The sequence below is a fragment of the Nothobranchius furzeri genome, chromosome 8 (assembly GCF_043380555.1).
Source record: "Nothobranchius furzeri strain GRZ-AD chromosome 8, NfurGRZ-RIMD1, whole genome shotgun sequence".
NCBI lineage: Eukaryota > Metazoa > Chordata > Actinopteri > Cyprinodontiformes > Nothobranchiidae > Nothobranchius > Nothobranchius furzeri.
Genome location: NC_091748.1, coordinates 66,067,165 through 66,094,966, shown reverse-complemented (window position 1 = coordinate 66,094,966; position 27,802 = coordinate 66,067,165). Strand labels below are relative to the sequence as shown.

The 27,802-nt window shown below is 41.7% G+C and overlaps 1 protein-coding gene across 2 annotated transcripts; it reads left to right on the top strand.

Annotated features, from left to right (window-relative positions):
• The first annotated feature begins 4,750 nt into the window (after positions 1–4,750).
• Positions 4,751–27,190, top strand: nek7 (NIMA-related kinase 7). 2 transcript variants are annotated; one of them, XM_015970874.3, is made up of 10 exons: positions 4,751–4,973; positions 11,381–11,462; positions 14,729–14,869; positions 17,302–17,364; positions 17,660–17,770; positions 19,299–19,407; positions 21,763–21,870; positions 25,015–25,109; positions 25,622–25,735; positions 26,343–27,190. In XM_015970874.3, the coding sequence occupies exons 2-10, from the start codon at positions 11,409–11,411 to the stop codon at positions 26,451–26,453; spliced, it is 906 nt and encodes a 301-aa protein (XP_015826360.1). In that variant the 5' UTR covers positions 4,751–4,973; positions 11,381–11,408; the 3' UTR covers positions 26,454–27,190. The 2 variants fall into 2 exon arrangements, with proteins under 2 accessions (XP_015826360.1, XP_070410331.1); XM_070554230.1 differs by lacking the exons at positions 4,751–4,973; positions 11,381–11,462 and adding an exon at positions 14,451–14,568.
• Positions 27,191–27,802: the final 612 nt, after the last annotated feature.

The window sequence follows — 27,802 nt, the reverse complement described above, 5'->3', positions numbered from 1 at the left end:
TGTTTATCATTTCCCAATGTCAGGACGTAGGGGAATGGTCTTGATGCTTTGGCCTCATGGAGGTATTCCACCATGTTGGTTCCAGGCTAAAAAAAACAGAGAAAGAAAGCATAACAATGAACAGGTGAGAAGGTATGAGTGAGTAAGGAACAAATGGCTCCCAACATCAACTGGGTGACAGTGGCACAGGAGTTAAGTGCTTGCCCCGTAATCAAAAGGTTGCATGTTCAAGTCCCGCTCAGATTGTCGCTGTCATTGTGTCCTTGGGCAAGACACTTACCCCCCCCCCCCCCCACACCCCACCCCACCACCACACCCGCATCTGTCAGTACGCACCAGGACAGCTGGCAGCCAAAACAGTCCCGGCTTATACGAGCGAACAATACTTGCAGGACCTGAAAACCCACCTGCCTGCAGCATTCTCGTTTGCACAGGCAACTCTGGAGAAGTCGGCTGAAGGCAGGAAATCTTATTACGATAAGAAGGCCTCACATTCCGAACTCGACATAGGTGATGAGGTCTGGTACTACATTTTCGCTCCCAATACGGGTAAGAATAAGGCGAACTCGGGGAAGCTGGCTAAGAAACTTTTGCCCAAATGGTCGGGTCCATACCTGATAACAGATAAGCTCTCTCCGGTCGTGTATCAGATCAAGATTACCTGCAAAAACAAGGCGCCCGTCTACAAATGGGTCCACAGGGACCATATCAAACTGCACAAGGGTTCCACAGATATGGTCGATGCCAACAACGACAATTTATCGACTTCGAAAGGGGGGTGATAAATACGCCTCGTTGGTTCCACGATTTCTATCTCAGGTTACACAAGTTTGTATGTTTGTGTGTGTAAATGGTTGTCTTTCATGTTATACATCACGTGCAGACTTAGGGTGTGTTGAGATGGACATGCTGTGGGCTCCTGGAGTTAGGTAAACGGCCAGGTAACAGTGAGTGGGTTAGGCCACATAGTACTGTTATCCAAAAAAATTTTTTTTTATCTCCACTAATCTAAATTCCTTATGGGTACATTAACATGAAAGTGATTACTAACTCTACTGATTTACATTTTAGTATTGATTTACATTTCTGTTTTTTTATAGTGTCTTTGACAGGATGATTGAAACGTGAACGTTATGATTTTCCACATCTATTTGCCTTACAGGGCTATAACCAATGTTGCCTCTATCCTGTCAGCGTGTATTTCGTGTGATGATTCACTGATACCAGACTGGGTTCTTTCATTTTCTGCTTTTCGCATCATCCTTTTTGCATCTCACATAGAGAGGGCTGCATCCATTTCTTCACTTAAAGGGTAATTCACGTAAAACTTACACATAGTACAACAGGTACTCATAGAGTTAGGTTTTTATTTTTGTTTGAGGACATGAAACGCAATCTTGTCGTGTCTACATTGAAGTGCCTGCACTGTGCTCTCTCTCCTCTGCTGAGTTCGTGAGGATCCTGCTTCCTGGGGGTGGACCCGTGACTCGTCATCGAATACGACTACTCCTGGGTGGTGCTCCGGCTCGTTGGCCCCGGACGTCCGTGGTCCCGACATGGCTGCTGGGACACCTTGCTCGCTGGGATTACTGCCTACTGCTCTTCCCTTTTGCTGGATTACGATAAGTGCTGTTACAAAGATCAATTTACTATTTGGAATATTTCCCTGCTCGTGGATACGTACAAGCTTTGCTCCTGCTTGACATTATTGCCTGTGGATATATAAAGTTGCTGTTGCTTCAATTATGGCTTCCATGGGGAATATTTAATAACCTGCTGACTTGTGTGCTTCCCGAGGAGTATGCAAGACTGTTCTTCGGCGTGGGGTTCGTACCTCACCACGGTTGGCTGTTCCAGTGGGATCGCACCCTGCTCGGTTGTCAAGATCCTTCATAACTCTGGTTTGTTCAACGACCAAGTGGTCTCTTGGTGGACCACCTTGACCTTGAAAAGGGGTGTGTGTAGCGTTATGAATATGCTATTTTCTGCCCTTAACAGCTGCCTTTGACACAGTGACAGTGTGCATAAATTGCCAAGGTCGTGCGCTTGTTTTGATGTTTACATTCCAGAAAAGAAGACAGAAGAAGGACAAAGAACGCTTTTCATTAGTTAATCAAAGAACTTTATTTTTAATAAAGCTAATCAAAACAACTGTTGGTCAATAATAATCAGGTGACCGATCTGTGAAATCACAATGTTATGATTTATGTGTTTAATGAATCACAGGACTAACTGAGCCAGACATCCTGATCCATATAAGGTAAACGCATGACACACTGTTCACTCATCCAATCAGAACTTCCGTTCTGTTGCGGGGCAGAGTTCTGTGGTGTTTAGTTAATCTGTCCACTCCGATTTGCTAAGAATTATTAACAACTAAGTTAATCAAACAGAACAACGCCATTTTAAGGTCAGTTCCAACTAAGCTCTTCAACGTAGTTCAACTTGGTTAACGCTGTTCCAACCAAGTACTCGACCAGCTCTCAAATCCATCATCGCTAAGGGAAGTACAGACTGGCCAGCTGTATTTTCTACTTTTAAGCTGAGAACTGTCAAGCTGGAAAATTCTGTTGTTTTATCAACAAGACGACGGTTCCTTCAGAATAAAAGCTGAACTCTTTACGTGACGTGACATCTGCCGTTGCTACCGGGAGTCGATCCGTAGACTGGTTTGTCGTGCTGCAGACTCTGTGCCATCAGTTCCAGCACCAAGGAGGGTCCGAGGACCTGGCATTCCTGATCTAACACGGGAGTCTCCAAAACGGTACGTAGATCCGGCACAGATGGCGTCTCATGTCCGTGCTCCTGAAGTCCCTCGTGTTAGATAGTCAAAACAACATCTTACACCCAGACTCGTCTGCATCAGATGGAGATTCTGAACTGACACACACACCACCACCACTTCAGCCTCACATCCATCTCCACTCATCATTAGAGAGTTAGTCCTGGATGATTGTTCCGAATAAATATTCTTAAACGTCCCATACAGTGATCCCTCGTTTATCGCGGTAGATGCGATCCAGACCTGGCCGCGATAGGTGAAAATCCGCGAAGTAGGGACACCATATTTACAGTATTTATTTAACAGGAGAGGGAGCGCAGCTGATCCTCATCAGCCTGATCAGCGGGACGGCTTTAAAAGGAGGACGGTTATCCAGATACAACGCCGGCCAACTGCCATTTAAACCCCAGAAGAAGAAGATGATACGACGCCGGATGATTAACTACTGCTTGACTCGCTTCTCCTCCGGATTCGCTCCCGTCTTGGAGACTTCTGGATACTCACCGGTTCGCTGCCTGGATACCAACTCCGCTCTGCCGTCCCGCTCTCCACCGTGCTCACGCTCCCTCTCCGTTACCTCGTCCTCCTCATCCGTCTACCCTGCCACCTGGAGATCTACAATTCGCTTCTGGATATCACCCCGGCTCAACTCCCCTCCACATTCACCCTGAACTTCCGCATTTTGCCGCTTCCTGGTTTACCCTCCGCTGGATCACCAGTGCGCCCTCAGTTCTCCTCATCATTAAAGAAATAAAATTGTTTATCTTTTACCTCGACTCGAGTCTGATTCTGTATGTCTTGGGTTAGACATTTACCCCAAAACATGACAGAAAAATACCGCGAATCGGTGAAAATACCGCGAATCGGCGAATTTCCCTTGAATAAGGATCCAAAGAAAAAATCCGCGAAGTGGTGAATCCGCAATAAACGAACCGCGAAGTAGCGAGGGATTACTGTATTTCTCTTTTCTTGTCTCTAAGTCAATGCAAAGTGTTTGAATAAAATTCCCTGTGGTAAAAACAACCTCTTCTGATTCTAAGGTAAGATTAATCTCTGGACCTTAATAAAAGTGTAAGAATATACCAACTATATTCCGCTACAGTAGAATAATCTAGAACAGGTTTGAACAGTGTGGGTGTTGCAGTTTTTGAGCTAGAGCAGATTAAAGATGGTCAGAGTAGAGAAAAATTGGGTGTAATGGCCCCTTAGCCGTTTGCCAAATCGGAAGCTGGAATTGGAAGCTAACTTCAGCCTCGTTGCAATTAGCCAGCCCAGCAACACTGTATCCAAATTTATGGGCTCCATCAATTGAAGGATTCTGGTCAATAGAGAGCTGTTGGTACTAGACACCGGGTCCTTCGTTGACCGAGATATGTCGTAAAGTTTTACTTTAATAAAATGTATTAAATTCATCATTGCAAAGTTCCACAGCATTCTGCATTGAATTCATGAGCCATATGTGTTTTGGTCCATCAAGGTGTTACGAGGTGGTTGATCTAAGGATGTCCAGAACCAGGAATGTTGGACAAAGGTTTTTTTTAATTTGTTTTTGTTTCTTCAAACAACTTCAATTAAATAAATATGATAAAAGCTTTTATTAAAAGTTACTCAGGAGTAATCAAATTTGTATTCTGAGAGCTACTTCACTGAAGCTTTAACAACGAATAAACTATTCACATTTCACTTCACATTTTCATGTAGAACTGTTAAACTGTAGAAGCTTGAATCTGCGGTGTCCAAGTCTGCAGCCTTGAATCTGCAGTTAGTCTTGAATCTGCAGTTGCAGTTTCACGTTTGTCCTTTAGAAGGCGCTGTCTCAAAAACAGTACAAGCATCTGCAGTCGGCATTCGATGAACTGGCTCATCTCGATAAAACTCGCGGTACTTGAGGAGTTCCCGCGGGAGTGCTGTGGTGTTTACATTATTGGATCAGCAGTGTGCTGAGAGGGGGGCCTTCTGCTGGAGTCTGTCTGAAAACACTTCTCTACTGACTCCACAGCACAGGCGCTCTCCGAGAAAAAACTTCGTAGTGTACAGGCAAAGCGCCACGCAGTAAGGAGGCCTGTTCAGTCCACTTTTTGTCGCGACCTTGGAAAGAAAATAAAAGACAACAACAACACCGCCTTGACCATCGGAGGAGTTGTTTTAAAGGTGAAAGAGGAATAGCTTTGCAACAGATTCCCACTTCCTGGTAAGTACCGAGACAGCACTAACTGACAGCGGACTTAAACAAAACTGTAGCTAACTTATCTCTTCCATCTTCCTATAAATAGTTTGTGTTTAACTTGTTGGAGAACTAACAGCCACATAAAACCAGTAATTGTGACTAGTTTTAGCTCAACTTGAGTTGGTACTCAAACTAACTTGTACGAAGTCTTGCTAACTAGCTTTCCCTGTTCTCAGCTAGCATGTGGCTTTGCTAACTTGAACTACCATAAGTGGCACAAACAACTTTGACAGTCAGCGTTAATAAACACATTTATGAGTGTTCTGGAGAACATTTACTTAACCTGACTTTCGGAACACAAGATTCGTGTAGCTAACACGTGATGGGAAGTTTTACAGCGATTACTTACTGTCATGCTTCACGGACGTCACACCTAATAATTTAAAACCACATCGGTATGTAGATTTCTGCTTTCATATCTATTTTACTCCTTATTAGGATAATCTGTTAAATTCAAACTATTACTCAGAATATCATCAAACTTTCAAACATTACATAGCATGTCTGTGTCCCTTAAAGTATGCTGCATAGTTCTAGAACAAGTTTTTTTATTCGTGGTTTTTAGTGGTTGAAACTTACAATACTGGCTTACTGTCTATGTGTATATACATATGCGTTTGTTATTTATTTATTTTCTTCAAATTATCCTCCTAAGTGTTGGTGCTGCTGGAACAAGTACATTTCCCCACTGTGGGACCAATAAAGTCTATTCTATTTTCTATTCTATACCACATCAATGTCTTTGTTTTTAAATTACACATTTTAAGTTGAACATTTTTTTTAATGTGTTAATCAGACAAGTGGATAATTTTTGTTCTTCCATTATTATGTCATTATCAAATGAATCCATCAGTAATTTTATATTATCAACTAAGTGAATGTCTTGAAGTAAAAACTAAGGGTAGACAGATATATCAGTTGGGCCGATGAATCGGTCCGATAACAGTTTTTTACATATCGGCATCAGCCAATATTTGTTAAAGCTGATTTAAAGTCAGGTGCATTCTCAGGCAGCCCAATTCTGTTGCAGAATTTGATTTAAATTTTGAGTTCACTAATAACATCTATATAATAAATACTCTAAATTAACTTTAGGTGTCTGACTTTAACACTGAGCAGTGTACAAAGTTAAGATTTAACAGTTGGTTAAATGCAAAGTTCAAAAACTGATTCAGCTTCAGAAATTTTGTTTATCACCTGATGTTATTAATGACAATTTATCATGAAAATACAGTCGAAAATGTCTGAATGTAGGCCATGAAAATCGGCAGTACATATCGGCTGACCATGTCTCCTACATATCGGTATCAGCAATAGAAAAAACAATTTCCGTCGATCTCTAGTAAAAACATTGTCCTTTTTAAGGTGGAAAACCTATTGTTCTGCTGCAGCTAACCTAGAGTCCTGCTCTCGATGTATCTGAATTTTGTTTTTGTTCACAGTTTTAATGGAACAATTAATCAGTGACAACGTCATAGTCGTTTCTGACACAACTAATGCAGCGTATCATATTGGGCATCAGGAGGTTGAGCAGGTTGTCCAGTAATCGGAAGGTTGTAGGTTCAATTCCGGCTCTGTTGTGTCCTTGGGCAAGACACTTAACCCACTTTGCCTGTTGGTGGTGTTCGAAGGGACCGGTGTCGCCTGTGCTGTGAAGCCTTGCCTCTGTCATTGTGCCCCAGGGCAGCTGTAGCTACATCGTAGCTCATCACCATCATTGTGTGAATGGATGAGTGATATACTGTAGTGTAAAAACGCTTTGAAGTCCCTTGAATCTGAAAGGCGCTTTACAAGCGCAGGTCACTTTTCATTTATCATCTCTTGTTTTTGCCTAATGAAAGAGTGCTGAATGGATTCTGCCACCAGACTGAGCCAATTAACTCTAACCTCATGATAGCTCAATTAAGAGTTAGTACTTTTATTAATTGAAATATTAACTTGTGTGTGTTTACAAATATCACATAGCAATCAGTCTTGAGGTTACTTGTTTGTTGAAAGCTGAATCCAGTAAAATGTTGCTGTCATTGCCCATCACAGCTGAATTACACGTCGTACCTACACATAACAGAAGGATGATCCACATAAAAGTTAGTGGGAGTTGACAAACCTTGTTGACCCAATTATTACTCGCCTCTCTGTTGCCACATCCGATCATCATCAGATGATGCTGGAGTCTGCCAGCATCATCAGGTGATTGAGATGAACACTGGCTGGCTCTAATAAGTTGAAAATCAAAGACATGACGGCCACATGAACAAAAGTTTGCATCAGTCTCTGTGGTGACGGATTTCTGCCAGTAGGTCTCCCTTTGATTTCCTGTTAATGGGAGGAGGATTATTCATGACAGGCTCTGGCTCAGTTAAATTATTTACTTTTGTTCTGTTGTTTGGATAAAAACAGGTGTAAATAGATGAGGGAGGATCAGTTATAGTTGGTCTGGAAAGATTAAAAAATTGGGTATTTAACTATTTTAACAGAAGCAAAACCGACAATAGCATCAAGTTACAAAGGAAAATGTATCTTTTAAAAGTGCAGATTGGAGCTCAGACTGGAATGCAGCATAGTGAAAGCAAATTTATTTAAAACATTTTTAAATAAAGTTTTTCTTCTTTACAGTTTAGTCTGATCTATTTTAAGAACAGTCTGTACAAGAATCATGCTTTGATTCACCCATCCATTTCCTATACTTGCTAATCCATGCAGAGTTGTGGGGAACCTGTGCCTATCTCCAACAGTCTTTGGGCAAAAAGGTGGGGTACACCCTGGACAGATTGCCAGTCCATCGCAGGGCAACACACACACACACACAAATTAAACTTTTTAAGGCAGATGGCTGATATCTAAAGCCGAGTATTAAGGCCGATATATATATATATATATATATATATATATATATATATATATATATATATATATATATATATATATATATATACATATATATACATATACATATATATACATATATATATATATATATATATATATATATACATACATATATAAGTAGCAAATTGATTGTGAAAGACATCTGAACACTCAGTGTGTGCAATATAAATAAATAAGTCAATAAATCTCTTAATATTTATTGAACTTCAAAAATAAAACAAACTCCAAACATTAAAAAAAAAGGTGTTTTGGGGTCCTTCGGGTCCTTTCTTCAGTCTAGTAGTGGCGACAGTTGGCCACACAGGTGCCTGATTTTATTTATTTTCTTATCGGCTTTTAAAAATAATTTTGGCCAATGTAGAAATTTTTTATCATCATATATTTGCTATATTGACCGGCCGATATATCAGTTGGCCTCTAAATGAAACACTAAATTAGATTTCCTAACCAGTTCAAAAACATTAGGTAATGTTACTAAATTTATGATTTATATAACATTGGATGATATTTTAGTTGATTGCTAAACAGCATGCAATTTCAAAAGTTTTTATAACCCAAATGAGTGGGAAAATAATGCTGAATGTTTTAAAGTTGTGAAATCTGCAGTTGCAGCCATGATTTAACACAGAGGAATTGACCAAACTATTCAGTCCGGTGAGAGTTTCCTGTTTTAGCCCTGAAGCTGGCCCCCTCCACTGGATTAAAGATCAGATGAGACATTTGTCATCAGACCACTTTAACAATCATCTTGCCGTTGGGTTTTCCACGGAGAACAAAAAAAAAATGTTTGCTCCTTTTTTCTTTCACCGAGCATATTTGAAGGAAGATGCTTCCTGAGGCTTTTTTAGCTACACTGAACTGTGTTTCATGATGTGAAAGACCTTGACCAAGCATCGTACAGAAACGGCTGTAGAACATCACCGCGTCGGCTAGATTAATATTCATACGATGTTAATATTTATACTTTGTAGTTATTTGCTACATTTGAAGCAAACATGTCCATGAATACATGTAAAAATTAAAAGATGTACATAAAAAAGACAGAAGATGGAAGATAAATGGATCAGAAGATTTTTAAATTGAGTCTTCCTTTCAGTACTCTGGTTCAAGTTTAGAGTCAGGTCGTTGGCAATGAGTGTGGGTTGTCTCCGCAGCTTTCTACGCTCCTCTCAAACTGCCAGCCTGTCAATATTTTTCATATCTCCTTCTGCTTTATTATATGAAGGGTCACTGATGTTTCAAGTATTTAAATATCCTCAGAGGAAGCCTCGTAGCTCCTTATGTCACGTGAATGTTGTTAATTTCAGTTTTACTTTTTCCTCAGTAGGTAACCATTCTGTAGTACCTGAGGTGTGCACGTGTGTGTGCATGTTGTGATGCATTCTCTTATTTGTCCTGATTTCATTCTTAAATATGTATTTTTTAAATATCAGTCCCCTGGTCTTGCAGATAAGCAGAGCCACAGCCCTGTGGTGCAGAACAAACATCCTGGTGCCAGAGGAAACCAATGTGGCGGTCAGTCGGTGACACGGCTAACAAACAGAGCACTGTTGGTGCTTTGCAGAGCTGCTTTGTGAAAGACTGTCAGCTCTTGCCACAGAGCTCTTGTGCAACCTAAAGCCAGAATCTTCATCATGCTGTGGTGTGGAAATCTGGGTTTGGTTGTCTGAGAAAAACTCAAAATTACTGACCAAACAACAATCTGTTAATCTCACTAGTTTTACTGACTTTTTCAAACGTCTTTGTGCATGAAACAAGCAATCTATTGTTTTTGAAATGGTAGCTATAGAAAATTAAATTAAATCAATAAGTTTAAGAGAACTTTATGTAAATGTTGAAGATTCCCTGGAAGCTTTTTTGATTTTTTTTTTATTTATTTATTTTTTTTTTACTATTATAAATGAATTTAGCAGAAGGCAGGAAATGGGGATTAAAGAGGAACTAAAGCCAGTGCCAAAGTCTGGTTCACAGCACCACACCGTCTCTCAGGATCACAAACACATCAGGGCTACGGGCGAACCCCTTTCCCTCTTCTCTAGGTTGTCCATCTGTTGCCCTCTGTCCATCACCATTCCCACTGTGCCCTGTACGTTTTTCATTGTCATACACTGTTTTTTCCCCCAACTGAATGTAGTTATACGGTAAATCATTTCATAACAAGGCAGGGAAAAATCTTTTCCACCACAAGTTTTTAATCTTTTTCCCGACAATAGAGAATCATGTAACTAGCATCTTAATCAGTTATCATGCAGTAAACGTTCTTATTTGAGCAGCATGGAAACAGTGAGCAGGTGACATTAAATTAAATACTTGAAAACTGTGCAGATGTCTAAAAAGATCATTACATGATGTCACATGTTCAGGGTTTTTCCTGGCTCAAATTGAGGCAGAGGTGGTACCATCCTGACCATGCGCTAGCACATGCATACTCTGTGCATTCAACTGCCTCACTTTTTTAAAGGCAAAAATATTATAAAAGGCTCAATAATATGCATTAGATTGGTGTTTAGTTCCCTTTTTCCCATCTGATATTTATAGTTAAAATATTTTTAAATATTTGACCTACATTTCAGTAACAATTTAGGTTTGTATTAATAACACTCATCTTAGTCAAAATAACCAGTAAAATATAATGCATTTCATTAACATGCATGTCCAGGCCCAAATAAAAGACAGAATACATAAAAGGAAATGAACCGACATAAACGATCGCGTGTTAAATTTGTTTTTGAGGTGGTGACACCTAATTTGAAAATGTTACTGTGGCCGTGCTCAGGACGCAGATGTCTGGAGCGCGTCAACGATCAGAGCTCTGCACCTCTCAGCTCAAAATAATCCCTGGAGAGTCCACATGAATAATGTAATATAAGTAGAACCAGGATCTTTTTCTGGCTCCCCCTGGGTGTGTAAGCTGAGGGCTTCCAGGGGAGCCTGTCGTCCTTTGGGGTGAGCCGGATTCCCTTCAGCTCACCCATAATTCGAACCCTGCGTATAGCACAAATTGGTCGCGTGAGTTGCCGGATCCTAGCAGACAGTTGCCGGAACTGTCCTTTCAAAATAGACAGTTCCCGAATCTTGTCCTGGCAAGATCCGGCTCAAATTAAGCCCTGCTCAGCATGCACCCATCTGACACTCGCTCACCTCTCCGCTACCTGCATTTCTCAGATAACAGAAATCTAAATGGAACCACTTCAGTCAGTAACAGGTGTGACCAGTGATTTCCTAGGAAGCTTCCTTAGAAGTAGGCTGCCAAAATGCAGTGAAGCATTTTCAGGTTACATTGCTGCTGCTGCTGCAACCTGAGAGGGATTTAGACAAAAGGGTGTCAGGTCCACGGGCACGACCCGAATCCTGGTGCTGCTGAAACTAGAGACCTTAGGAGCAGTCTCTGATGAGCTTGACGCAGAACAGTCAATGCTGGCTTGTATTTGTGTAAATTTGTCATTTTAAATCAAGTTTTTGTTTGTCTGATTGATTCCCAGAGGTGTACAGGATCCGACTCCCAACACCATGAATATGGACATGCATCCACAAGGACCGCAAGCAGCCGTGCCAGTATTCCAGGTAACCACACCAACACCTGCTAAACTTATAAGTATTGTGGAAGTACAGTAATACGATACAGGGAGTAACATTTTAAAATCCGTTAGTTTCAGTCGTAGACCACTGTGGTTATTGTTGGTAGTTCTGCCACGCGCCAGTGCAGGAGAAGCACTACTGTTGAGTCAAGTTAGAAAAGCTATTTCTGCACATTTGTAAAAAAATGTTACTGATGCTGGTTGTTCACACACACACACACACACACACGCACGCACGCACACACACACACACACAGCTGAGTGCAAAAAGGCAACTGAAGAGAAGCAGACCTGAAACTAGTGATTAAAAACATGGCAGAAAGCTGTAGAGCCAGCTGGAGGAAAAAACTCCTACATTTGTACAAATATGTCCGTTTAAAATCTGACATCAACTTAAATTCTCAAATTCTAGATTTGCTGATGAACTTAAACATGTAGTAGCAGAAAAATCTCATTAAAATGCAATGGCTCATTTTTTCCTTAATGGCAGATGAATAGAGAGTTGATTGCTTGTCTGCCTCATGATAATATCGCCAGGTGTATTGATGGTTCAACCAGATATATCTATTTAATGGCTGCCGGCTTTGCCTTGTTCATTTTCCCGTCTCTAAAACGGATCCTTACAAGTATCAGGAAACAGGACTTCTGTTTAGTTAAACGTCTGTAGTCCAAGAATCACTCTGAGGTGTGTGTGGGGGAGGGGGTCACTGAGGCTGCTCAAGCTTTTATGAGGCTCATGTGGGGGCATAACCTCTACCCCTACTGCTCTGGCTTTCCACCTGACTCTTAAGCAGCTGGGAAGGGTAATACACCACTAATGGCTGCCATTTTAGTCTATGAGTTTATTTCCACCTGGCGTGGAGTGATGCGTCTCAGATGCGTAGTGTCGTAATGCTTGGCAAAATGTATGCTTTGGGTCTATTTTTTTTATGCACTATGCTTCCAGATTGGGCCAGACAGGAAATCTACACAAGAGCAGCGTAAAGCATCCAGCAAATTTCAAAATAAGATATTTTCTGATTTTCCATTGCTTAACTATAAAAATAAATGTCATTACTTGTGAAACCTCCTTTGAGGTAAAAAGAACAGAAACTAAACCAGACCTTTAGGATACACACTACCTGCTTTTTCTTCACTTGTTATCACCTGGACTGACCAAATCACACGTGATCTGTTATGATCGGACTTGGAGACCCGTGAGGACAACTGGACACAGTAAGCGCTTTTAGTCTTTTATTTACAGAGATATAGCATTACCAGAGACCGATGGGGCTTAGGCTGAGGCAGGGTGGGGAGGAGGCGTGGGTCGGAGCCAGAGAGATCCGTAATAAATCCAAGGGGAAAGGCGAGAGGCAAAATCCAGAGACAGGTCAGCGTTCGGTAAACCAGGTAGACTGAGAGGAGAGTCGCAGACAGGGAGCAGACAGGCGGCGAGGTCGAGAATCAGATCCAAGGTCCTTATACCAGGCAGGCCTGTAATCAAAGCAACAGGATCCAAACAGGGGCGAGGCAAGGTGGAAGGTATGTGAGACAAAACAAGGTCAGGATACGTGGTTCAGGCAATATAGAAATGCTGGAGAATTTACTTGCTTTAGGCGTTCAATAATCTGGCGCTGGCTTGGTGTTGGTCCAGAGAGCGTTGCAGGTGGAGCTGATGAGGAGTTATGTGAGACAGGTGGTTTGGATGAGGTTGATGGTGAGTTGGTAGTGTTTGCTGGGGAAACGGGGCTTGGCTGGAGCAGGGGCATGACGTGATCTTGTAATTCCACCTTGAATTTGTGATCTTGCGAGACCAGCTGTGTGAAATTCAAAGCTGCTGCGCATCGAAAACGCTCCCAGTAGGAGGGAACATGCTGCTGAGGTCACGTTGAAACAACGTCTGTTACATTACGCATCTGGTGGAAAGCCGGGGTTACTCAGCTTCAGATGATGGTGGCGTCGTGATGGAAAACACACCACCTAACCCTACATGTGCTGAGAGTTCATCTGTCTTAGTACTTAATGAACAATTATCCTGTAGTTTACCACAAGTCCTGAAAGAAATATTAAATAACTGATTTATCAAGAAAAAATATAATAAATTGGTCTAAACCGAATCAGAATTAGTTTTTGTCAAATTGCAGAACACCAGTGAAGAGAGCAAACGTGAGGACGCTCTTCTTGTTTTCTTAAATAGATTCATGGACAAATGGTTTGTTTGTTTAGCGTCTTCATAGGGTTCTACAACCCCCCAAGGTGCTTCACAACGCAGTCAGTCATTCATCCATTCACACGCTGATGATGAGCTACGATGTAGCCACAGCTGCCCTGGGGCACACTGACAGAGGCAAGGCCTGATGAACACTGGCACCAGCGGTCCCTCTGACCACCACCAGCAGTCAAGGCGCGTTTAGTGTCTTGCCCAAGGACACAACAGCAGCATTCTTTTGGTCAGAGCCAGGATCGAACCTGCAACCTTTTGATTACTGGACAACCCGCTCTACCTCTTGAGATACTGCATCCTCCCTCCTCATCCTCCGTCCCTTACTCCCAAGTTTCTTTAAACCTGAGTTCAGATTTCAGATTTATTGGCCAAGTAAAATTACATTTACAAGGAATTTGTCTTCGGTAGATGTTCGCTCTCTAAAACATACAACAACCATAATAAATGAAGAATAAAAATACCTAAAAACACATAAGAACATGTATACCCACACACATGTTCATTTACACACACACATATATACATACACACACACACACGCACGCACAAAGTTCCTCCCACAGCTGTGGCAGAGGTGACCAGTGGCATTCTGAGATCTGTCATCTTTTGTTTGCACGCTCAGATTGATCATTTACTTCCACCTGTACAAAGTTAGATTAGCCCTATCGACTGGTTGCTTGTGAGTTTATAGCTCCACCTTCTAGCTGTTGGTTGTGAGCTGGTTTTAAGCAATTCAACTGGGCTTCACTGTTAGACTGATGTGTCACAGGAATGTGACACATCAGCCTAATGACAGTCTGATAAGCAGCAGCCTCTCGGCAAAACAAACCAGAGAAACCAGGCCTCACCCATATCCTCTAGCCCTCATCATTTCCTCAGAGATGTGGAGGTAGCTGCACTTAAACACCTATATCTGGTTTGTTCCACACCTGTGTGTAAACATTTGATCCTGCTGTGTAAAGTTAGGATGTGTGTTTGTGTATTTTCCGACTGTAAAGCTGCATGTTTGAGCCTGTAGGTGTTAGGAGTTGTTCTTTTCTGTCTTTCAGAAACCACTGCAGCCTGATATGGGTTATAATTTGTTGGCTAACTTCATGATTGAGAAGAAGATCGGACGTGGTCAGTTCAGTGAGGTGTACCGAGCCAGGTACCTGCTGGACAACACACCAGTGGCCTTGAAGAAAGTCCAGGTGAGGTGCTGTAAATACAAGTTTCAGTATCAGGCACGGTTAAAAGATTTATCCAAAGTTCAGATTTATGTCAACAGTATTTGTGAGAATTTGGTCAGTAGAGCATCTGCAGACCTGCTGACCTGTACGCATTCTGCATCTAATTACGCTGGTACGACTCACCCCTCTAAACTACGCAAAAAGCTGCGGACACGTGACTTCTGTAGCAAATATGCACGTGTGGTACTCATGTCTGACAACACGACTCAGCAGCGTGGGAAGACGTTTAAGCCAATCATTGTAGACACAGTTCTGCCTAACCTATAGCGTAACACCCCCGCCTCTCTGCTCCATCCTACGTACTGCCCACTGCCTGTCTTTGCATCCTCCGGTTCCCACTCGCTGCTGCTCTGGCATTTAAAAAGGTAAACTGTCTGCCTGCCTGTCTGTCTGTCAGTCAGTGGAGCAGACCCGGCATGGGCGCCGCACCCATGGCGGATGTAAATGTTTTAGCACCCACATCTTTTCTAATGAGGAGGTTAAAAACGTCGACTCTTTACGATCAAAAACGTTACCATCAGTCTGCTCCCTCCATGTTTCTCGCTGCGTTTGCCCGCTCTCCCTCCCTCTCCTGCTGCCAATCAAAACCCGCACATTTTTGCACCAATGTTACGTCAGTATTCTGGTTGGTTCTTTTGTTGAAACCCGTTTCTCCTACCGCTCCACACTCACAGAGCAAGCGGCAAAAACGCGCTCGCTCCTGCGGTGCGCTCTGCACACACACACGGCAGAACCGCAACCTCCGTGCATTAAAACATCCGGTTTGTGCTAAGCAACTTTTGATACTGGAGCTAATTCATTTGTTGAAGTCACGTGTACCAACCCTGCTAATGGATCACCTCAGAGACGGCTTGTCCATTAGAACTGGCTGAGCTCAAAATCTACCTGGACTCTTCAAACCTTAACTAGATGGTTTAAAACTAATAGCGAGTCCTTAAAACATAGTTTGTGATTTTTTTAAACCTTTATTTGGTTTGTTACAGTAGAAAAAAATACACACGTTTCATCTGGTCTGCCTTAGATTTGGTCCAGCTCATAACTACAAACTGGACTAGATTATTCTACAATAACAGCAAATCTCTAAACGAGTTGGTAAAATGGGAAACCTTTAGTAGATTAGTGAACGTCCAAAGACGGCAGCTTTCTTCACTTATGTGTTGTGAGTTTGGATTATCCTGTTCGCAACATGTTTTTCAGTACGACAGGTTTATTAACAGTAGGCTACGTTTATTTCAAGAGTTTATATTAGTCACCCACGAAATAAAACCTTTTACAATTAGAGTAGATTAAAGATGCAGAAAGTGGAAAACTTAGTTGGAAGTAACCTTTCCACATTAGAAACTAAAAAGGGAACCAATTCAGCTTTGTACAAAACAAACAACAATAAATAAATAAAATATAATGGGAAGAATGAATAATTACATTTTAGCCAAATAATTGAGAAAAAATAATCTAATTTAAAAACTGTGGCCATGCTTGCGACCCTCCAAACTACCTCACCGTGCATTTTGCACAATCTGCAATTACGATGTGGACATAAGCCACCAGGGTTATGTATAAATTAGCCTCGATGGTGTGTGCATTTGTGCTTTAAGCCAATTTAATATTACATTCTTAAAAACAGAAACATCTATTGCAATATACTAAATAAATCCTTACCAGTAAATACTTATTAAATTGTTTTTATTGTTTTTGATTAATTAGGTATTAAAATAATTCAAGGCAAGTAACTTGTGGCAATCAGCTTTTATAAACACACATTATATAAGGAAGACAAGTGCAACTGTTGGGTTTTACTGTTTAATATTAAAATACACGATACTTTGGACTATTCAAGAAGTTTCCAGCCAGTGAATGGGGACATTACAGTATGGAAAGCAATGGAGTTGCAAAAACCTGTGGTACTCAAAAACTGTTCACAAGGTTGGCAGGTCTGCATCTGTTTAGTCAATATTCAGTCATTACATTTGCCTCCATTAGGTTGTCCTAGAAAGGCTGATGTAGCTACTGAAGTATCATCATGTACAACAATATAAGTGAAGAGTTTTCACTTATTTTAAAAGCTGCCAGTTGCTAAAATAATGGTTTTGTTGGCTGTCTTTGGCTAGAATATTTCCCATGAGCCTTTGCTGCAAATGCAGCAGTGATGATTTGTTTACTTGAGATGAGAAACACTGACTGATGGCTAATTCAGTTAATCAGTACTGGCTTAAAACAGTTATGTAACAACTAATCAGGTGCATCCGGCTGGCTGCTGTCACAACACTAATGTGTTGTTTACATTTAAAAAGCCACACAATATGAACATCTCCATATGCCCATGAGAAAAACCACTGGGTTTAAGGATCTCTCAGTGTCCTCCCTTACTTTCTGCTCTTTTGATCTCTTGATAGATATTCGACTTGATGGATGCCAAAGCTCGGCAAGATTGCATCAAAGAGATAGATCTCCTTAAGGTAAAGAAGCAGAGAGGAGGGAGACGGCCGCGTACGCTGTGCTCTGTTCTCTTAAGCTGAGACCCACCACCACCACAGGAAAACAGCAACTCCTATTCTGTTCTTATCTATTGATCTTGGTTTATTTGTGTAACTTTTTGACATTTATAATTTTGTCAATAGTTGATAGTCATCTGGGATCACACACACGTATTCTTACATGCAGCCATACTCAGTCGTTGCCATTCAACAGATGCCTGTTCATCTGTTTCCTCATTAGTTTTGACTCTTCTGGGATCTGTTTTCATTCCAACAGCAACTGAACCACCCCAACGTGATAAAGTACCACGCGTCTTTTATCGAGGACAACGAGCTCAACATAGTCCTAGAGTTAGCGGATGCTGGGGACCTCTCTCGTATGATCAAGGTCAGAAACTTCTAGCGTTTGATAAATGTGGTCGGGTTTGGTGTTTAGTTTTTCTTATTTATGTACTTCACTTGGTCCACGTTTTCAAGTAAATCTGCTACTTAAAAAAAAACTTTTTTAAATAGAAAATAAAAATCAACTTCTAAACAAACCTGAGCTCCAAACATGATTTTAAATCACGTGATTATTTATGGCCGTAATCTTCCTGCTAGAATTACGTTGTTGTATTTTAAAAAATGAAAATATAATGAACAAGATAGGAATCGGCACACTTCAATCTGCGATGTGAGACCTTTATTAGTCGAGCTTTCGGTCAAAGACCTTCATCAGGAGTTGTGAAGGTTCACACAAAACAGTCCTTAGTTAAACAGGACAGTTGATGTCAGACACCTGTGTGGCTGAATACAGCTGAGCATCATGGGAAATAGAGTCTCAGTCAATGAAAACAGTGCACTTCACATTAAAAACATGAAAAAAACACGTGATAAAGTCTCTATTGGAAAAACAACAAGGCCGCTCAAACAGAGGATCGGGGAACATGAGAGTTCAATTAGGAGAAAAGACTTGACCTATCCAGTAGCACGCCATTTGAATGACTTTTCACACCCTGTGTCTTCACTCAGATTCCAGGGGATTGAACATATTTCATTACATAGAGGAGGTGATGTAGAAAAAAAAACTCTGCCAAAGGGAACTGTTCTGGATCTACATGTTGAAAACACTTCAACCACTAGGTTTAAATGAGGATTTTGAGATGTCTGTGTTTCTTTAACGAAAGCATATACTGCTGTATTTGTATATACGTCATTGCCTTGCTTTATGATAGCCTTTTTTAGCTTGATGTTTGCAGTGTAGAAGTCTCTCTCCTTTTGAGCTGATTTAGAATGTTTTTAATGTTAAGTGCACTGTTTTCATTGACTGAGGACTGAGACTCTATTTCCCATGATCCCCCCCCCCCCCGATCTAACAGTGGAATAATTCTGCTTCAAAAGATGTACTTGTGGTGGCAGAAACTCATCCCGCTGACAGAAGGAGACGCTCCTGTATGTAAACACAGTTCAACGCTTCGCTGACGAGCGAAACAGCAGCTGTATCGGTCACATGACTACTTCCTAAACGATGCGCACACCGACACGGGTGTCGCTCTAATGAGCCAGATATGTGCACCGGTGTGTCAGTGTTGCTGAACCCATCACTACCGGCTACTGATTCTCAGTGTTGATCAATAAGCTTTTAGTCCTAAACTGAGTCTGCCATCGCTCGTGGCTTTTTGGTGAAGGACCACAGTCCTAACCCTAACCTCTGTGCCACTGTAACATGTGCGTAACTGGAGTCCTGTCTGCCAGATGGGAGGTTATAAACACACAGTATAAACTTTAAAACTGATTTATTTTTAAACTTTTTTTTTCCTATTTCTCTTAAAGTGCTGTCTTTCTGCTGCATGAGATGTTAACCCTGATTCTATAATTTGGTGTGTGTGTGTGCGTGCGTGTGTGTGTGTTTGTGCTCCTGTATTTACTTGCTACAGCACTTTAAGAAGCAGAGGAGGCTCATCCCAGAGAGAACCGTGTGGAAGTATTTTGTCCAGCTCTGCAGTGCACTTGAACATATGCACTCCCGACGAGTCATGCACCGAGGTAATGTTGTGGTACACACACATGCTCAATGTCAATAAATATGAGTAAACCGTTAAGGATTTCATCATTTGTGCTAAAAATGTAATCAGTACTCTTAAGCCAATGGATTGTCTCTTCGTCTGATGAAGTTGTATTTTATGGAGGAGATGTTTTAATATGGTTCATTCTGTTAACTTCAAAATAAAGAAAACAGAAATAGCTCAAAAACCCTTTAGTAAACTAAAGGTCATCCATTCATCCATTTATTTTTTTCCTCATATCTGAGTTTGGGTAACCGGTTCAAGAGGGAAGCCCAGGCGTCCATCGACCCAGCAACATTCCCCTGCACCGTCTCAGAGATCTCAAAGCATTCCAAGGCAGGAGAGGATATATCAGTTCTCCAGTGAGCTCTGGGTCTTGCTTAGGGTCTCCTCCCAGTAGAACATCCCTGGAAACCCCCTAGAGGAAGGTGGCATCTTAATCAGATGCTCGAGCCACTTCAATTAACTCCAGTGCAGCAGTGGATGATCTCCTCACCTTATCTGTGCTCATTTCAGCTGCTTGTATCCAGGATTTCTTTTGTTATCATGATCCACATCTCTTGACCGTAGGCGAGGGTTGGAATGTTCACCAAATGAGACTGGCTCAAAGCCCTCCTTACTGAGGATGAAAGGAACATCCCACCATTTTCCATCCAAGGACTTAGCCTTAGATTGACCGTCTCATCCCATCAGCATCGCTGACGGACTACATCAGTGTGACTGCAAATCATCCCAATGCACATGGAAGTTCCAGGCTTGAAGACGGCAACAAAACCATCTGCAAAAAGCAAATATGACCTCCTGAGGTTCCTAAACTACAATCAGGATCTAGGACCAAGGGCAGCCCTGGCGGAGGTCAACCCTCACGGGGAGCAAGTGTTCTCCTAGTGCCAAGAATACGTCTCTGCTCTTGCTTTGGTCGTACAGGAACAGGATGGTCCTTACAAGCTGCTTCTGCATCTTACTCATTCAGAACACCCCCACAGAGTAACTGAGGGGACGGTGTTGAGCCTTGTCCAGGTCCACAAAACACATGTGGAATGGACACTGAAACTCCCATGACAAACTCACCAACTCTGCAGGGTTAAAGAGCTGCTCCACGGGTCCTCTTTGATCCAAACCTGGACAGTCAGAACCTCCTTTCCAAGACCCTAGAGTAGGGGTTCTCAGTCCTGGTCCTGGTTCTTCATCTGGAGGGCCAGTATCCAGCATGTCTTAGTTGTTTCTCTGCTCCAACACACTTAATTCAGTGGTTGATTTTCCTGTTCAGCAGATCATCAGGCTCTGCAGAAGCCTGTTAATCACCTGCTGATTAATATCAGGTGTGTTGAAGGGTAACCCACTAAAACATGTTGGATACTGGCCCTCCAGGACCAGGGTTCAGAACTCCTGCCCTGGAGTAAACTTTCCCAGGTAGTTTTTATTTTTGACAGAAGAAACTACTAAAGTCTAGAATGTAATGGAGCCTTGTTGATTAGTCCTGGTTTATTAGAACAAACTTCTGTTCATTCAGACTCACTTTGTTACAGCTGATGTTCTTTTATTAGGATACAGGGACACTGATGAACCCTGAGCTTTAACATCCACGTAGCAGGAAGCCCTTATTCGAGAGTCGCTATATAACTTTATAGCTGTAAATGTGAAATAATTACTACACGGGTCACATTAGCATTACCGTAATTTCCGGACTATAGAGCGCACCTCAATATAAGCCGCACCAGGCTAAAAGCCGCAGATATCTACTGAATTGAAAACGTAGTTTAACTCAACGTAACTGAACTGATCAGTATCAAAACAAAACAGAAGTTATTGATTAGTTTATTCATCGTCCTCCTGCGCACTGAAACCACTGAAGTCATCTTCAGTGTCAGAGTTGAACAGCCTCAGCAGAGCTTCGTCACATACCTTTTCTGTGGCGATGTCAGTGTCGCTCTCCGTGTTGCTGTCATCATCCCACGGTGAAACTGGGAAAACAAGCAGCGCCGTTTCACTGTGAAAAAAATCCTCCTGGGCGCTTTCCGTAGCGCTCCTTTAACCATTCCTTCATTAGACTTTCCAGCATCCATCCTTTCTGGTTGACTAAAGCCGCAATAAGCCACATTGTTCAAAGCGTGGGAAAAAAAGTAGCGGCTTATAGTCCGGAAAATACGGTACTTTAGAAAACAGCTTGCTAACGCCCACATTAGCTGAATTATATTTTGGCGTCTGTAATCCAGATAATATTTTGTTTGCTGGCTTTAAACAGAACTTTTGCCAGATCAATTAGGAAAAAAGTCTGCAAACTGTGACATCTTTTCTGTTTTCCCTGTTTTCTTTCCTTCTTTCCTTTCCTCAGATATAAAGCCTGCAAATGTATTCATCACAGCTACTGGAGTAGTGAAACTGGGAGACTTGGGATTGGGAAGATTTTTCAGCTCCAAAACAACCGCTGCTCACTCTTTAGGTATTTTACAAAAATATTCAATTCTGTTTAATTCATATGATAGAAAATCAACCCCAATCAAATGGTTTTCAAAAGATCGTAATCAGGTGGAAAAGACAGGATAAAACCATATAAAACAACAAGCAGTTCATGCTAATATTTCTAATGTAACTTGGTTGTGAATTTAACAAGTTCCACTACACAGGGTACCCGCAGGTCCTTAAAAACCTTAAATTGGGCTCCCTTAAACCTGCAGAGACCCTACACTACATCAGTATTGTTTTGTTTCTTGGATGACGACAACATAACTTCAATCAGTGGCAGGCAGGAAATTCAGATACCATAACATTGAGCTCTTAGCTAGTACGCTAAAGCAGAGCTAATGTGCTGACTCAAGAGCAAAAATGTCTGCAGTTTGGATGTATTTTAAACCGGACAGCGAAGCCAGAGCAACAAACTTGAAATGTGTGCATACTGGGTATTTCACATGGTGGGAAAAGACAGAGCTGCGTGATACGAAGCCTTAAAAACAAACTCGGCTTTTCCCTTCAGAAGTCACCAGAGCTGTCTCCATTTAGACCTAGTCTGCCACTAAAAAGAGACTATATCACACAGGGCAGCAGTAGCTCAAGAGGTTGAGCAGGTTGTCCAGTAATCGGAAGGTTGCAGGTTCGATCCCGACTTCGGACAGAGAATGCTGCTGTTGTGTCCTTGGGCAAGACACTTTACCTGCCTTACCTGCTGGTGGTGGTCGGAGGGACCGGTGGCACCTCTGTCAGTGCGCCCCAGGGCAGCTGTGGCTACACCGTAGTTCATCATCATCAGTGTGTGAATGTGTGTGTGAATGGGTGAATGATGCACCTGATGCACCGTACTGTAAAGCGCTTTGGAGTTCTGACTCTGAAAGGGCGCTACACAAGAGCTGATCAAAATCCCCTTTTTGGAGCTTTTAACTGTGTTTTGTGGTTATTTCCTTTTTAAAACACCCTCAAGGTGGCAATGGCTGAATGGTAAACGCCCACGTGAATCTAAAGCAAGCATGAGTCTGCAGTCTCCGGTTGGAGACTTGTGTTTCATCGAATCTAAGCGTCTTTCAGGGTTGAAGTAATGGCCCACAAAAATAACATCTATTTTGGAAAAAAATGGCATCACTAAAGTGCCAGTGTTAATATTGTCTCATGTATTGTGCCTGTAAATGCACAATATGCCTGTAGATGTAAATTTTCATGATACAGATAAAAACAAACACCCTGCTTAGAGTTCACTGCAGCAACTCGGACAGAAACACAGAGCCAACTGATGCTGAATGCTGTGTTAAAAAACAAAACAAAAATTGGCTGCACAGAGAAAAAAGGGAACAGCCATAATAGCAGTAACTAATACTCTGGATGACCGTCTGTGGTTGCAAAGGCTGTTCAGCTAAATGTTATATATGTAGAAGTGGTAAATTGAGTGCTTTAAGATCGTAATATATTACTTCTTATGACCAATAAGCTGTGATACTCTATCTAAATATAGAATATCAACCTGCTTGGTCTTGGGGTTTAATCAGAAGATTCTAGGATTCATTGTTTATGCAGGGATTGTAAACAATTCGTCTTGATTCAAGATAGTCAGGTTTGTAAAAGTAAGAATTTATTTTCCAAGCAATTAAAACATGACAAGTTAACTAATATTCACTGTGATAGGTGGATCTATATGGAGGAGATGTAGTACATGGTGCCTATGTGTGAATATGATGTTATCAGAACTTCTGTATCTAGGAAGGCTGAGTTCTGGGTGTAAAAGGGAAAGAATTCGGTTTGCATTAAGATATGAAGTTGATTATCAAAAACATCAGACGCTATCTGTGTGTCTACTTCACCCGTTCTCGGAGACCCTCTTCGTGCATCCGAAGGTCAGAGAGGTCGGATGACCTCTGGCACCGAGGGCTGTAGAGTACCCATAGCACCGACTCTTCAATCCAGAGATGTCTCGGGTCACGACAGATGGATGGAACCGTGCGTCAGATGGACTTTTAAGGAGTCAGAACAATATCAGCTTTGTTCTGCAGGAGCCGTTTGCTGTGTCAGCTTTGCAAAAACCTTGACGGCGTGTCAAAGGTTGCTTCTGGACTTCATTACGGACGGCCGTTTCCGTAGCTTCCTCTAGAACTCGAACTGAACGATGAGAGCTGGAATGCGACTCTGACTGCTGAATCACCAGAGTGATTCTGTTTTAATATTCTCATGTTATGATTTGTATGGCCAATTGGAGGTTGACATGTTGAGGAATATTACCAAGACAGCCTCAGAAAACACGCTTTCTCAGATACCGGATGCTCCGATCTGGGGGTAAAGAAATATCTACGTGTCACGCGTTTGACTTAACTTTAATTTGTCCTTATGAACCTTGTGTGAGTGTAGATGATGATGGCCTTGTCATATCAAACATTACTGATCCATATATAAATCAATGTAATACTTCATTTCATAGATTAATCAAAACCTTCCATTTAGTGTTCATATAACATTTGTTCATCAACCAAATTATTCTTTAATGATTAATTAACCTGTAAGTTTTAAATGTTCACATTATATTTAAGAGTTCATTCTTTGATTAAGCAACTCATCCGAGCTGAGAGTGTTCACTTTATTCAGAGTCCTGTAGAACGATGAGAGAAGCTTGAGGCTTTGAGGAGGGAACATGATTGTTGACAATACGTTATCATGTGTTCAGAGCTTCAGAGAGGCTCTGAACTCCAGCTGATGGGATGCAGAATCCGACAGATTAAAGGAAACACGTGCAGACTCCTGTCTCCATGTCGACCAGACATTGAAGGGTCAAACTGCACTTGAAAACTGACCATTTCTGGACATTACATAGATTAGAAATTTAAGAAAACAATCTGCAGGCAAATATAAGCAAAGCTGTTCTCATCACCATCTTTATGAGAAACTGTTATTACCATTAACCATTCTGACTTCTCAATTTCTCATTCGCCGTGGCAGACCGAATCAGAAATGCTCACTGGGCTTATTCTCTTGACTATTGTTTCAGATCATTACGAAGCTGCACTAATAAAAGCGCTTCATGTGTATCGTTTTTATAAGACTCTAAAAAGAAAAGAAATATTGAAATGTTTCTATTTTTCCTCTTGTTTCCCTCCTCATCCCGGTGTTCCAGTGGGTACTCCTTACTACATGTCACCAGAGAGGATACATGAAAACGGCTACAACTTCAAATCGGACATCTGGTCGCTAGGATGCCTTCTCTATGAGGTCAGTTGCTGTCCTCGGTTATTCATGGCTTTTAACGCTGAGTAAAGCTTGTGATGCTTATCTGAAATACATAAATACTCTTTGGAGTTGTGTCATTACGTCTCGGATGCATTTGTGTACCGTATTGTTGTTAGACTGCTCTGACATGTCCAGAAAATAATGTTTGGATTAACAAACACAGAATACAGTATTTTAATGTTACACTACCAGTTCAGTGACCTAGTGGTAGAGTGTCAGCTCTGGGACTGGGAGATCAGGGTTCAAATCCCGGTCGGGTCATAGCAAAGACTTTATACTGTAAATGGGACCCAACGCCTCCCTGCTCAACACTCAGCTTTAAGCGGTTGGATTGGGGGTTAAACCACCAAATAGTTCCCCGAGCGCGGCCACAGCTGCAGCTCACCGCTCTACGTGGAGATGGGTCAGATGTGGAGATGTAATTTCACCAGTGTGGGACTTTAACATTTAGTCTCTCACCGTGTCGTCTTGTCTTTGTTTCTTCACGTCTTCAGATGGCCGCCTTACAGAGTCCCTTCTACGGGGACAAGATGAACCTCTACTCCCTCTGCAAGAAGATAGAACAGTGCGACTACCCCCCTCTTCCCTCGGATCACTACTCAGAAGAGGCAAGTTTCGTCATCTGTTGTCTTTTTATTTATTTTGCCACACATTGCATGTTGACTCGGACCTGAGTTCACTAAAGGGCTGTGAGTCAGTTGTAATTTTAACTTTAGCCTCTTCTACTAACTTTCAAAGGTCCTAACAAGCATCGTTTATGGTGTGTTTGTTTATGAGAATTTGCTATTTAAAATCACTAAAGTATGGTTTAACGGTGTGTTTAGCCGTGTTACCACAGAGGGGGGACAGGGAAAACATGATGACTCGGTCCTCGCAGCCATTGTGTCTATACAGAATCATCCCTTTCACAACTTTGCTAAGATGTCAGCATATCACCGCCATTTCGGCACTGGGTGATGTCACTGATCAGTGCCACAAGTCCCACCCACCGACTCTACCGAGCCATTTAGAAGTGCATATCCCAGTTCAATATCTCTGTTGGTCCCTGAAGTGACCTGGAAAACGGTCCTTTTGGAATGGCTCGATGAAACGTATACACGCGTATACTGGGAAGCATGCGAAGGTGTAAAATCACACACAAACGGACCTATTAACTAAATGACTTCTGTTTCTCGCTCTTAATCATCCCACCCCCACCCCTGTCCCTCTCACCAGCTGAGGAACCTGGTAGATATGTGCATCAACCCCGACCCAGAGAAGAGGCCGGACATCGCCTACGTTTACGGCATCGCCAAACACATGCAGAACGTGACGCTGGGCTGTTAAACCCAGAGCTCCTCACACTAAGCCCTGCGGAACTCCTGCTCACATCCACTCCTGCTTCTCCTGCTGGACTCAGAATACAGATGTCCCTTCTTACACAAAACCTTCTCCTTAATTTAGCTCCTTGTGAAAACTGGTACAATAAACAGAAATTTACAGTTTATGTTCAGTCTGAAGCCAGGATGCAGCCTTCCAGATATTTTTATTTTTCACTTTTAACATTTAAAATATAAATCTTTTAGAACAGTTTGGGAGTTTCAGCTTCGGTAGGTGATGTCCGTCTCACCCACGGCTGTGAACATCACACTTGTTCGGTTTACCTCAGTCAGTGGCCTTCAGACATTTAAAAAATAAAATCCCATCTTTTTGAGCTTTCAACAGTACTATAGCAGTTACACCCTACACCACTGCCCTGGCACTATTTGGTATTTGAACTTTCACTAATAGTCATGAATACAATTTTACCGTCTAGACGAATCCTAAAGGAAACCCAAACTTTATTGAGAATAAAGTTTTATCTTGCATTTTATCTTCATCAACAGCACATCTGAGACAAAACAGAGTTATTGATGGTTGAAATGTTGTGTTGCACATGTTATACTGGTACTGGAAGGCTGGTAAGGTTATGTCAGAACAGAAAACATTTAAATGATAGACTGGAGACGTGCTCAAGGGGAACGTGCATAAGCGTTTACATTTAAAGTAAATATTCTAAGGTTTTGTGGAGTCGCGAAGAAGACGAGCATAAAACAAAATCACTTCATATTTCATCCAGTGGATGCATATAAACCCCCACAGAAGTGGGTTGAGTGTTAAGTGTTGCAGATTTTCTTTCATGCAAAACGAAAGGTAATGAAACATTTACTTGTCCAGCTGTGCATGTTGGGAGTGATCCACCGAGGGGCTAAGAGGAAAGTTACTCACATTCAGCAGTACATATGTAAAAGTACTGTTTATTTTGATCAGAATATAGAAAATAAAGCATCAGTGGGATGAGTTTGTTCTACTGTAAATGGCAAAGACAAGGAAAAGAATCCCGCCAGGATGAACTTATTCCTGTAAACATGTTTTTTTACAGTAATAAAGGTTTGCAGCAAGTTTCTGAACGAGCAGCGCCGACTGGCACCGTTTTATAGCGAGACACGGTGAAGGCAAACGATCAGAGTTAATGTTTCATCTTCACGTTATCAAACAACCTGGTGACCTTCATTAAAACTACAGAATGGTTTTGAAATGTTTTTCTGTTAACGTCTAACAATGTGCACCTGTATTATAAAAGCAATTATAAATATATAGGACTAAAAACTAACCTTTTATGGCCAAAAATATTTTGAAAACACGTTTATTGTTGT